General features: G+C 52.3%; 2 protein-coding genes across 2 annotated transcripts; both read left to right on the top strand.

Moving 5' to 3' along the window:
- Positions 1 to 64: 64 nt before the first annotated feature.
- On the top strand, positions 65 to 2541 carry TPI1 (triosephosphate isomerase 1; the record flags this gene model as incomplete). Its single annotated transcript, XM_082013907.1, has 7 exons — positions 65 to 244; positions 994 to 1117; positions 1203 to 1287; positions 1419 to 1551; positions 1783 to 1868; positions 2069 to 2156; positions 2423 to 2541. Exons 1-7 carry the CDS (start codon positions 133 to 135, stop codon positions 2539 to 2541), a joined length of 747 nt encoding a protein of 248 aa, XP_081870033.1. The 5' UTR covers positions 65 to 132.
- Positions 2542 to 7837: 5296 nt separating this feature from the next.
- LRRC23 (leucine rich repeat containing 23) lies at positions 7838 to 13464 on the top strand (the record flags this gene model as incomplete). Its single annotated transcript, XM_082003521.1, has 7 exons — positions 7838 to 7954; positions 8032 to 8144; positions 9033 to 9286; positions 9385 to 9515; positions 12563 to 12699; positions 12919 to 13141; positions 13426 to 13464. 7 exons carry the CDS (start codon positions 7838 to 7840, stop codon positions 13462 to 13464), a joined length of 1014 nt encoding a protein of 337 aa, XP_081859647.1.

Here is a 13464-nt window from a genome sequence, read left to right as displayed (position 1 = left end):
GCGCGGGGCGGGGCCAGCGGAAGGGGGCGGGGCTCCGGCCGCTGCCGGGCGATAAAAACGGGCGCCGGCGCCGGACGCAGTCGTTGCTGACCTTCGCGTCTCCTGCGGCATCTGCGTCTGCCCGCTCCGGCCATGGCGCCCAGGAAGTTCTTCGTGGGGGGCAACTGGAAGATGAACGGCGACAGGAAGAGCCTGGGCGAGCTCATCCACACGCTGAACGGCGCCAAGCTCTCCGCCGACACCGGTGAGGGCGCGGCCGCACGTAGCGCACGTCCCGCGCGGCGCCTCACGGCCTGGCGAGGCCGGGGCCCGGGCCCAGGCGGGGGAGCGGCAAATGTCAGAGGGCGATGGGGGCCTAAATATAACCCAGCGGCGGGGCTAAATATACCCGCGAAACCGGATCCGCGGGCCCGGCGGACACGTGCGGGCATCCGGGGTCCCGGTGTTGCCGCTGCCGAGCCACCGGGCCCCGCGCCTCTCCCTCGGCCTTGCCCTCGCCCCGCCCCGTGCGCTCCCGCTCCCGTCGCCGCCGCGACCGGCGGTGCGGACCCCCCTGATTCAGCCGATTTGCGCTTCCGGGGCATGCTGCGGGGCCTTGGCCTTGCCCCCGCCCCGCCGCCGTACCCGGTTACAACGCCAAGCGTCACCCGATGCTGCCTGCTTGCCCCGGCTCAGCCAGGCCCCAGCAGCGGGGTGGGATTCTCGCCCGGTGTCTCAGCTGGGCCCTTTCCAAGGCACCCCTGTGAACGCGTCGAGGGACGTGGCAGCCCACGCGAATGGGCTTCTTACCAGATCTTGAGTCATCCCATAACGGGGATATTCTTGCTGCTGAGGTTCCGTAAAATGTCAGTGAGGGTGGGCAGGCTGAGCCCGCCTGGGGGCGGGGAGAGAGAGATGACCTCTTGGGGCTGGCATTTGGGGTCTGTGGCTGGGTACAGTTTCTGCCCTTCTCAGGAGTAACCTGTCTCAAGGGTAACCAACTTTGCCTTGCAGAGGTGGTTTGTGGAGCCCCCTCCATCTACCTTGACTTTGCCCGTCAGAAGCTTGATGCAAAGATTGGAGTTGCAGCGCAGAACTGTTACAAGGTACCAAAGGGTGCTTTCACAGGAGAGATCAGGTGAGCCCATGGTGGAGAGTAAAGCCAGGCTGCCTCTGGGCTGTGAATTTCTTCTAGAGGTGTGAGTCATCTTCTTTCTCCTCAGCCCAGCAATGATCAAAGATATTGGAGCCACATGGGTGATCCTGGGGCACTCAGAGCGAAGGCATGTTTTTGGAGAGTCTGATGAGGTGAGTGACCCTTTAATGGAGACATGGTTCAGCTGAGATATGCCTGCAAAGGCTGGAGGGATGAGCAGTTAAAATATGACTACAGGAGTGGGTCTGACTTATCAGTTGCCATGTTTCTTTTCAATTCCTAGTTGATTGGGCAGAAGGTGGCTCATGCTCTAGCTGAGGGCCTTGGAGTCATTGCCTGCATTGGAGAGAAGCTGGATGAGAGAGAAGCTGGCATAACGGAGAAGGTGGTTTTTGAACAGACCAAGGCCATTGCTGGTAAGGGAAGAAAACGGGTGCTTTTTTTCTGCTTTGGACACTTAACAAAATGGCCGTAATGGCCATTCTGGCCTTCCTTGTAAGGCTTGCAGATACGTTGCTGCAAATGTTCGTACACAATATTAACATGATCATGTTGTTGAAAGGCCTGCATGTTCCAGAAAGTTTTGCAGCTCTACCTTTCCCAGCATGGAGTACTATGCTTACCTGTATCTCTTCCCTTCTCCCCAGATAATGTGAAGGACTGGAGTAAAGTGGTTCTTGCCTATGAGCCAGTTTGGGCTATTGGAACTGGTAAAACTGCAACTCCCCAACAGGTATGAGCAAGGGAAAGGCAGCTGACTAAATGGCCAACTGACTATTCCCACTCGAGATCTTCTTGAAGATTCTTTCTAAAGACTAAAGGATTTAGAGAATCTAAAGATTCTCTGAAAGAGATTCTCTCTTTTCTTCGGAAGGGAACTGTTTGCAGCAGAATGGCTCAGCCCTCAGTAGGACTCTTTCTGTTCCATTGCAGGCTCAGGAAGTTCATGAGAAGTTGAGGGGGTGGCTGAAAAGCCATGTGTCTGATGCTGTTGCTCAGTCAACTAGGATCATCTATGGAGGTAAATGAGTCTGAAGCTCCTTTCCAGTACAGGAAGCACTTTGTTTCTCTGCTTATTGCTGTAGTTGTACAGCATGCTCTGCTGGTGAGGAAGCTCGAGATTGTCAGAGCATGAAAAACCACCTACTAGCTTGTTTGGGTAAATGTGAAGACAGTCTTACTGTCTGCATAGTAAGAGGTGGCTAGTACCTTGCAGGTTTTACCTTTGCCCTGGCCCCATTTTCCAGATTTGGACACATCTGACCTTAAATACTGCTTCCTCCCTAGGTTCGGTCACTGGCAGCAACTGTAAGGAGCTGGCCTCTCAGCATGATGTGGATGGCTTCCTTGTTGGTGGAGCTTCTCTCAAGCCAGAGTTTGTGGATATTATCAATGCCAAACACTGAAGCAGCCTGTGAGGAGCAGTCCCTTGTGGTTAAGAGCAAGAAATGGAAGCAAGAAGGGACCTTTCATTGCACACGTCTCAATACAGAGGCCTCTTCTGAGGCTTTCCCCCTCCACGGTCATTGTTCTAGTTGTGCTGCTAACCCCCACCACCATGTTGGAGTCCTGTTAGCAGGAGCCTGTCTCTGCAGAGTCGTGACAGCCTCCCCTCTGAATTGGCAAAATCCTTGGTTGCCTCTTCTCCTGTAAGAGCCCACAGTCAACCTGGCCAGTGCCTCTCCCTTTCTCTGCAGTGCTGCAGGGAGAGGAGGAGACTGGTGCTGGGGGAAGGAAAAAGGAACTACAGTCCCTTGTGTTGTTCAGCTCCATCAGCAAGGAGCCTGTCAGCTTAGACCCTTGTGAGATGTCTTACCTCACCTGTGTCCCATACTGAACAATAAATGAGAAAAGGAAAAGCAAAGGTGTGTCCTAGATCTTATTCAGAAGCAGGTAGGGGACAAGCAGTGTACAGAATTTGCTGGAGGTAGCTGGTTGCAGAGGAGGTAGTGTGGGTTTTGAAGGCCCATCACTGCCCCAGTATGTATTGTACAAGTTCAACTGCATCTTGCTATCATAGGTTTCACCTGCAGCATGCCCTGAGCACCTTGCTCTGTTATGTTACAGCTCTTCTTTAGGCCTATGGTGATACATGCACATCTTTTCTGTGTGCATCTCCATTCCAGTGGCTGCTGGAGCACCTGGCTGTCCCAGTGAGCTGGTCTTTCCAAGGCAGACTTGGTAATGTACTCATCCTTACTCTGTCTGCAAGGACTGGTAATTGACTTTGCTCCACATTTAATGAGCAGCAGAGCAGCTCCCTCTTCATGCAGGGAAGGTTTTTTTAGGCCATGTGCTGAGGCTGTGCTCGCTGCCTGCTTGCAGCCATGTAGGTAGCGCTAAGGGTAATGAAAAAGGAAGTGCCTCACTAGGAGGAGCTTGGCTCTGAGGCCATGTATCCTTGGGAGCCGATGGGCAGTACTGTGGTATGGAGCAGACACGCAAAGGGGCACTCTGTGAATGCACATCTGAGAGAGCCTCTTCCCTTTCATGGTTTGGGTCTGCAGTAGTTCTTGCAGCTGGGCCACAGTCCTCCCCTGATACTCCAGCTGTCAGTGTGTTGCCCTGCCAGTGTCACCTGAGGGGTTGAAGGCAGGGGGTGAGGGGCCAAGGAGGTGAAGACTTTAGGACACCCAGCAGTGCTGTGGCTCTTCCTCTTCTGCTGGGGTGCTGCTGCCGGGTTCCTCCCTCCTGCCTGGAAGGGACAGGTGGAGAAGAGGCCCCCTGCCCCTTCAGGGGCATTCCCTTTCCAGCTGGAAGCAGAAGTCTGTTCCCTGGCTCCTGCCGTGCCACTTCCTTGGCTGAAGCCTTTTGGGGAGGGCCTGGGCCAGGGCATCTGCCAGGGGTGGGGGGGCAGCCTATGCCAAAATGGTGCTGGAACCAGCAGTGGGTCCTGGTGGAGTAACTGCTGTTAGGAAGCATAGGGTGTAGGAGCATGACTGCTGGGGACCTCTCATGATGGCAGCAAGGCCGTCGAACAGGGAGGGATATGAGGTGGCCTGAGAAGGAAGAGCCTGACTGCAGCAGTGACTACAGCTAATGGCTCTTGGTGCGTGCAGAGTGATGTGGAAGGGAGGACACTTCAAAGTAAAAAAAAAAAAAAAAAAAAAAAAAAAAACCTGGGAACTCTGGTTTCTACAACCAGAGCAAGTGTTTCTGAGAGGCTGCTGGGGCATGACCATATTTTGGTGCCTCAGGGCAGTGGGGCAGCATGACCAGAGCTGTGGTGACTCGGTAGGTATATGGACTGTGCCTGTGGCTGCTGGGAGCAGGTCACAGGGATCGGCCATGGGCTGCAATGCTGCTGTCACTCCTGCTCCTGCCCACAGAGCTAGGCAAGAGCTCAGGAGGGTGACCTACATAGAAAAAAACAAATGGGAGATAAGCATTGATCTTGCTGCTTTGAGGAGAATACAGAGGCATAAAAGCATTCATTTAATGATGAATAAACTCATGGAAAATAATTCCTGCATCAGCAGGAGAGCTAGATCTTGGTTTTCTTCTTTTTGTCTGCTTTCTGTAAGGACCACAGCTCTGTGGAGTGGAAATACTGCCAGATCTTCACTGCAAATTCTGGTTGGATCTTAAACGGGTTGCTGTTGGGGGAAAATGCATTGTGCCTGGTGTGACAGCCTGACAGAGGCTGCTGCGGCTCCATCTCCTCAGCCCCAACCAGTAGCCAGGCTGAGCTTGTATTCCCAGTACGTGCCCACACACAAACACACATATATACCATATATATACATGGATGGCCACAGAGAGCACTCACATGAACACAGCACCAGCAGCCTCATCCCACCTTCTCCCCTGGCTGAGCCGGAGGGAGGTGTATGCTACTGAGCATGTGTATAAATATATGTGTATTTTTATATATACACATATATATATATTCATACACACACATATGTACAGTGTGGCTCTCTCCAGCAGCTGTGCTCAGTCAGTGTGCCCAGTAGCTGCCTCTTGATCCCAGTCTCTCCAGTCTCTCTGGTTGCCCAGTAACCAACTCCTGCATGGTGCTTTGGCCCCCCCAGCCTCTTTGGCAGCTGGATGGCACTCCCCCGGTCCCCCTGGCAGCCACAGCCCACTCCTGGCCCCCATGCCCCCTTGCCACTGGTCCAGCTGGACCCTCACTGCCACTCACACACTCACCCACACACCCACACCAGGTGCTGCCCCACGGGCACGAGTCCCAGCCACTGGCACCCAGGCCCCCACGCACCCCCTGTGTGTGATGATGAGAGTCCCTTGCCCAGGGCAAGGTGCAAAAGGAGTTTAACGAGAAGACGGGACAGGCTGCGCTGGTCAGGCGCAGGTCACGGCCAAATCACCACAAACCTTTTACACACGACTGGCCCTTTTCATTCCTGTATCACTCTGTTCTCCCACACTTGATCCTCCACAAATCACCTAAACCATTCCTTTTCCCATCTTTGGTTCCTCCCCTAAACATCCCCTAATGAGTCCTGTGCAATCCCCAAACGCACCTTCCCCTGCACCCCATCATCTGTCCCACACCCCTGTACGCAGCGACCTCCCCAGCCCTAAAGGTGCGCTGGGGCTGAGGCTGCCCTGGGACAGCCCTGGGAGGGGCCCGGACAGGGTATCCCTTCCGCTAAGTCCGTAATTTGGGTTCCAGCCTGCCATCGTTCCCCTGACCTCCTCGAGATGGGCCTTTGGTGGGCTGGTGGCTCCTGGGGTGGGACTGGGAACAGCCCTGCAGGTGCTGTTTGGGCTCCCTCTCCTGCCATTGTCTCCCTGTGCTCCTTTGTGGGTGTGCAGGTGAGCTTTTAGCACATAGCCTCCTTAATGATGAGTATAGTTAGGTTTTTTTTTAATATCTAACCTAAATAAAATTTCTGTCTTTCAAAGATTTGGGTCTCCTTTTAGAATTTCTCTTGTTTCTTCTAAGTTCTTTAGTCATCTAGAAACAAGGCCATTGAGCCATATGTTCCTGTTGTAAGACCATATAAAATATGTGCATAGAGGCACACAAGACTTCTACCAGTCTGTTCTTTAGCATAAAGGGATGAGGGACAGGAAGAAAAGCATGTCGTTGCTTTTCCTCCAGCACTGATTTGCAGAAGGGCTCTTTAAAGCCTTGGAAAGGAAAGGCAAGAGGAGCTCGAGTGCTTTATGGGTAGAGGGAAAATCACATCATATGCAGGTTAGTGACCAGGAAGTGAATTCAAATGGGGCGAGTGTAGCACAGGAGAGGTCAGCGCTGGGGAGCCAAGCAGGACGAGGCAGGGGATGTGGGTGCAGCTTGCCGCGCCACCCTGAGCGCAGAGGAGTGCTTTGCAGGAGGGTGATGGCTGGCACACAAGCTGGGGAGCATGAGACTCGTGTCTGACAGTCGTGTGTCCAGCTCAGCCTGCACCAGCTTATCTTAACACTGACATTGCCTGGGGGCTGCGAAGGAGCAAAGTGCACCAGAGGGAAAGGGCGCAGGGCCTTGGACTTTGGTACTAACCATAAAACACTGCTGGCCATCAGCTCCGAGCAGTGTTCCTGGACAGTAAAAAAACCACCCGACCCTGCTGGCAGCCGACACAGGCGCAGCCACCCGCCTGCCAAGGGTGCCAAAGCGGGGCAGATGCCAGTGGTGTCTGCTGGGCACTGGCAGCCTCGGCCCGCCCTGGCTCCCCAGCCTGGAGGAGAGGGCTGCAGCAGTGTCCCCTGCAGTAGGTTGGGACATTGTACCCCAAAAGCCGCTTCCTAGCACCTGGGACATCACGTCGTGGGAGGTTTCATGCAGAGCCCGAGCCCGATTCTGCTCAACATGTTAATTAAACATTTACCAGAGGGAATGTCTTTCCTCAGAGATGCTTGCCACTTGAGTGACAACCACCCTGTGCAGCCCAGCCTAACTTTGAAGCCAGACCCATTTTGAGCTGGGGGGTGCATAGGAGGACAACCTCCAGTGGTCCTTTCCCACCACAATGATTCTTCAGTTCTCTGGATACACTCCTAATAACTGCCGACGTCAGTCAGCTAGGGAGGGCCGGGAGCGCTTCCGAAGGGAGTAGGATCACAAAGTGCTTCTGATGAAGGTAAGACATGCTCTGAGCTTTCCACGTGGAATTTAATACCAAAAATGACAAGCTATTGCAGTCGGAGCAGCAAAGTAACACAAGCGGCCAGCTGGGAGTAGTATTACCAGCGGGATGATGAAAAAAGAAACCACAGGGAGCTTGGATGGCCAATGAACAGCAAATCAGCAGCGCCGGTGTTGCTGCAGGAAATCGAGCGTTAGCTGCGGGACGCACTAACTGGAACACTGCCTGTGAAGTACAGTAAGTCTTTTTGGGGGGAGTTTACTCAGAGCTGACAAGACTTTGGATCTCACATTTGCCTCGTTTGAGGGAGCAGGAAGGCCCAGAGTCAGGGGACAAGGATAATGCTGGTGAGAGAAGGGGTGTCTCTGGGAAAGCCCGGAGGGTGAGGCCCTGGGTGCCTGCACCATCTCACACCTGCCCGCAGCACCGCCAGCCCGGCCGCCCCGCGCGCTCCGCACTGGCGCGGGAAGCAACAAACCCCACCACGCCGCTGTCGCTCAGCGCGGTTTCTATGGCAGCAAACCCGGGCCCCGCCTCCCCGGTTTCCGTGGCAGCGGGACGCCGCGGCCCGCGCAGTTCGGGTGGCGGCAGCGGCCGGGCCTGAGGGAGCTCCCTCTGCGGGGTGGAAGCGGGACCTGGGAGGATGGAGGGCGAGGAGCGGGACGGCGAGGCGTACGGCCTTCAGGAGGAGGGGGAGGAGGAGGAGGAAGAGAAGGAGGAGGAGCTGCTGGCGCTGTCGGAGCAGGAGGAGGAAGAACAGGTGAGGGAGGGGCCTCAGCTCCCTCTGGCTGCGCGGTTAAGCCAGCGCTGGCGTTCTGCTCTCTCCTTCTCTTCCAGGTGCTGGCCCCGTGCCCCCTGACGGAGGAGGTCCTGAAGGAAGGCCTCTCTCTCCTCTGTAAGACCGGCAATGGTCTGGCCCACGCCTATGTGAAATTTGAAGCCAAACACAAGTGAGTGTGCAACACCTGCCCCAGGAGAAGGCAGCCTCCTCCCAGGGCATCTATGTAGCCATTGAGCAGATGTGCCATAAGGCCACTAGTGACCGACTGTGTGGGGCAGAAGCATTTCCAGGCTATGTTCTATGGCTGGCTGGCTTCCAGTCTGTGTCTCAGCATAACTTGTCCATCCTCAGCCCTGAGCTGGGGACTGCCTCCACTGTGGCCAGATGAACTGGTGGGAACATTGGTGTCCCCCTAGCTTGAGGGGAGCCTGCCCATCACTCTGGACTGTGGTCTCCTAGGGGGACCTGAACAGGGTGACCTCCCCACAGTCACTTTGAGAAATATCCATTAAGCATCTCTCCTGTTAACTGCTAACCTTTAACTTGTAAATACAATGCCACAATGGCCTGGGGACAGTTTGGAGCCTCAGCCCCCTCAATACACCCACATAACCCTAGACCTAACTGACAGGCCTCAGTAAGACAGTGTCTTTCAGCGGTCTCATAAGTATCTCAACCAGCTTTTTGCGAGTAGCAAAGTCCTTCCACACAGTCCTTGGTTTTGCCACTACCGTCTAACAGATCCACCCCCCTGAACTTACCGTCTTTTGGGTTCTGGTTCTGCCCTCTCCTGACAGGTACAGTTCAATGGGAATAAACACTCCCTGTGCCGGGAAAGCAGGTCCAATCTTAACATTTGCCCTGTTTACAAGCTGTTTGGCCTGTCTCTATTGCCTACTTTTTTCCCTTTTTCCTCCTCTTTCCAGCAAGGCTTCCTAGGACAGCAGGGGAGCGGGAGAGGAGGATGCCCTCCCTCCAGCAGTGGTGAGGAGCAAACTGAAAGTTGGTAGCAGGGGGAAATATGAGAGATGTTTTATTCACATCCTCCTTCCCACAGGGACTTGACAGACATCAGCCTCCTTGAATGCTTCATTCATCTGCGGTATGTGGATTTGTCGGAGAACAAGCTGCAAGATTTGTCTCCACTGAGCAGCCTAACCCACCTGCTTTGGCTGAAGGTGGATGGGAATCTGCTTACCAGTGCCTGCATGCAGGAGCTGTCCTACCTCCAGATCATCAGCTTTGCTCACAACCGCATCAAGGATATGGAGGGCATTACTCACCCCCGCTTAGCCAACCTCAGCCTGAAAGGTGATACAGACCACCTCTCTTCATTCTTGTGCACATAGGATGCTCTTTTTGGGTTTGGGATTAACTTTCTCATTGTTTCTTCCTCCTCTGGCACTCAGGAAATAAAATCCAGACAGCTCTGGGCCTGAGTCACGGCCAATTGTTCAGCCTGCAAATCCTGGAACTGCGAGGAAACATGCTAGAGAGCACAGCAGGGCTCAATCTTCCCAAGCTCAAGAACCTCTATCTGGTAAGGGATCAGCCAGCTAGGGGAATGGGACAGAGCTGCTGCAGAGCCTGGCACCTCCAGTCAGTGGGAGGAGAGGAGGAGCCTGTCCCCTTCAAAGCAGCATAATTTCAGAGAGCTAAAGAGACAAAGTCACTTCTTTGGGGTAGCTCCTTCTACACTGTCTGCCCAGATAGTGCGAAGGGAGTAGCCACTAACCAGTAATTCCTCTGCAGAGAGTGGAGGAGCTGGCAACGTTCAGTGTGTCAGGTTCTTGCCTCCTGGCCTCCTACAGGAAAGCGGTATTCTCTTCTGGCAGTGTTAGGCAAGCCTGTACTCGATGTGTCCCGGGACCTCCAGAGGTCAGTGGGGAAAGCAACAGGTTTGCTCTGGATGACAGGGCGAGGGGATGCCTCTTTCTCCTCTGATGGGCCTAATAAAATACTGGTTTAAAAACAGCACAATTATATGAATCACACCTTCAGCTGCCAAAAAAGAAACTGATTGAACACTGCAATGAAACTAAGATAGGAGAAGCAATTTTCTAATACCATAAACAATTGCTTCAGGGAACATTTCCTCCTAGAGACGCAAGTGAAGAAACTATGTATGGCTTAGTCCCATGCATCACACAGTGCTACAGCTTGCAAAGACTAGATAGGTGTCCTGAGTCACTACCTCTTAAAAAGCAATTAAAGATGACAAAGGCTTTGAAAAGCTATATGGTTTCTTTTATATCAAGGCTCCCTGGCAGAAAACACAGAGAAGATTGCTTACTGAGATTGCCTGCAATTTTCTGGTAGAAAACTGAGATTTTAGGACTAGAGGTGCTGGAAAAAAGAATGAAGTGGATAAGTCACTAGATACAATACGGATTTTCGAAGTAAAACCATTCACTTTAGTGAATGATTGGAGGAAAGCAAACACAGCACCTATATTTAAAGAAGGTTCCTGGCATGATTGAGAAATTTCTGAGCTGCATGTATGAAGCAGGCATATTGCAAGACGTGATTATTAAAACTAAAACAACTGACTCATTTCCCAGGAACTTTTGGGACTTGAATTTGGCTCTCATGTCCAACCTGCTCACTAAATCATTTTGGAGGGAGATCTCTCCCAGCAGTGCTTTGCTTTCTGTATAAAGATTTTGGTATTACTTGAGCCATGGGTAGATGTAGCTGATGCCTGAAGGACAAGGGTTCAAGACAAAGGGTTAAATTTAAGGGAACTGAACCAAACTTGGTTAATGCATGCCATAGTTGCAGATTAAATTTAGCATTAAGAAAGTTATACCTACTAGCAGGAAGACTATGAGAGCTGTCTGCGTACCATGTGGCACTTGTATCAGTTTGAGGATCACTGCTGTCAGTAGGGCTGTGTTAGCTCCTGGTCATTGTGCAGCAGTGGTGACAAAGGCTACCTAGAGCAAGGCCAGGTATGCAGCAAGGGAAGAGAGAATCAGGGGCAACGTATTATAGTAGCTTTCTGTAGGAAATGATGGCACCACATCTATGTGAAGAACTGGTATCTAAGGTAAAGTGATGATGTGATCATTTAATTAAAGATGTCATACAGAATGTTATTTGATTTAGGAAAAAAAAACCCACAACACTGAAAAAAATCCACTCTGCATTGGCCTGTTAGTGCTTCCATGGCCAGTGCCATTAAAACTATTCACACTGAAATAATGAAGAACGTGAGAGTAATGGGAGGTTACTGTTCGTTCTACAGACCAGTGGTCTGTGAGCTCCCCACCCTGTTTCCCACACCAGCTCCTGATTTCCTCCAAGGTACAATGTGCTAAACCTTCCTGACTGTCAAATCTGTTCAGATGACCGTTGCTAAATCTCCAACATTCCTCTTTTTGTTCTTGTGTTACCCTCTTTACTTTGCCCAGCTGGTCCAGACTTTCTTTTGTCCAGTTTCCATTAAAATCCTCCTTTTCTACAAACTGTCCTTTTCCTGAGTGACCCAGTCCTAAACTGTTCTCCTATCCCACCAGTTCAGCCCGTGCCCCTTTTACTAATCTCAGTGATGTTGGCCACGTCACTGCCTGGGTACCAACAAGGAAGGGAGAGCGCAAAAAATCACCTCTCTCCCCCTTTTCCATTCACATATCTGCATCCTTAGAGACTGCAGCCCTGACCCACAATCGCAAGTGAAGCCCAGCACAGCTCCAGGCTAGGGAACATGGTAGGGAAGTTGTAGTTATCAGGGATGTTCCAAACTCGGCTGCACAGAGCGTGACCAGCCTGACCTAGCATTGGTGCTAGCACTACAGTGAGCATGGCCCTGGGCAGGAGACCTCTAGTGGGCTTTTCCACACGAAATCCTGCTGTGAAACTATTGCTGAAAAGCAGAGCTTCGTATTTCCCCGTCTCACAACTCACAGTGAAGTGAATGAAATTCAATGATGGGAAATTTTTAACTTCCTGCTGTAAGATTGTCAGTTTTGTTGCAAGAAGGTGCACCTATGGATGGACAACAACAATTATATCTGGAAAAGCTTAAAATTAAACCAACCAACAACACCCTGCCCCCTGCAACCTCTCTCAGGAACATGCAGCCTGCTTCTGCTCCTAGAGGAGTAGAAGAGGAGAGTTCTTGGTAATATATTTCCCCCACAAGAGAAGCAGCTGGCACTAGAAGATCCCTGGACTACATGGACTATGTGACTGAGAAGCGCTGGTTATTCTCCTTTAAATACACTTATTTCAGGCTCAGGTCCGTGCTTTCCCCTCCACACTGTTACTCTCTGAGGCCTTAGGGACTCAGATTTGGCACTGCCATGGGAGGGGGTGCTGTGCTGGCAGTGGAGGGTGGTTTTGTCTCAGTCACCAAGTGATGCTATAGGAAATGCTGTTTCAGCAAACTTTTGGTCCTTGAATCTGAATACTTAGAACCCATTTGGGCAAGTCCCTGAGCAACCTGCTCTAGCTTCGGAGAAGGCTGTGTTATGAGTGGTAGGGTGTCTGAAGGGTAGAAAGAGCTTTAAAGGCCAGAAATAACTGCTCCTCCCTCTCCTGTGTGTCTCCTTTTTCCTCCTCTCTTCCTGCCTCCCTGGTGCTCAGGCCCAGAATGCCATTCAAAGCCTTGAAGGCCTTGAGGAGCTAGGGCAGCTGACAACTCTGCACCTGCGTGACAACCAGCTCGAGACCCTGGATGGATTCTGTAGTAGCATGAAGTACCTGCAGTACCTCAATCTACGGTGAGTTCTCCCTGCTCTGTGTTGGGACCAGAGACCCCTTCATCAGTCTGGGGAGCTGCAGACAGATCTGGATCTTTGAGCACAGGTCTGTGGTCTAAGGTCTATGGTCTGTCGTGCTGCTAGGTTTTGCTTTGTCTGTCTTGCCAGCTTACTGCTCTGAAGGGACCTCACTACTTACATGTGTCTCTTTCCCTGCTCTTTGTGCTTCCTCCTCTTCAGAAACAATGGGATCAGTAGCCTTGAGGAGGTGGCAAAACTGCAGGTCCTCCCCATGCTGCAGGCACTGGTGCTGTTGGACAATCCATGCTCTGATGAACCCAATTACCGGCTGGAGGTCCTGGTCCTGCTGCCACACCTGCAACGCCTCGACAAGGAATTATTTGAGCAAGATGAGCAGGCAGAAGCAAACAAAATCCGTCAGAAAAGGCAGGATGAAGAAAAGGTGAGAACAGAATGCGGGGGGGATGAGAAGGAAGTGAAGGGAAAGAGAGAGGATCAAACATGCTGATTAAGCCTCTCCTCCTCTAGATTACATGAGGACAAGGCTGAGGGAGGTCAGTCCCAAGGGCATAGGAGCCTGAAACAGACTGGGCTTCCCAACCTGATTGTGATGGCCAGCATTGCAACCCGATTGCCGTTTCCAGCCCCGCTAGCAGAGCTGGGCGGTGAAAGGGGAAAAGAAGTTGGGCATGGAGTCATTGAACTTCTCCTTCTTTCCTTCTTCAGGAAATGGAGGGATCTCTCCAAGGTGATGTGACTGAGTGA

Source organism: Phaethon aethereus, assembly GCF_964289735.1.
Source record: "Phaethon aethereus genome assembly, chromosome: 1".
Classification (NCBI taxonomy): Eukaryota; Metazoa; Chordata; class Aves; order Phaethontiformes; family Phaethontidae; genus Phaethon; species Phaethon aethereus.
This window is presented reverse-complemented; position numbering and strand designations above follow the sequence as displayed.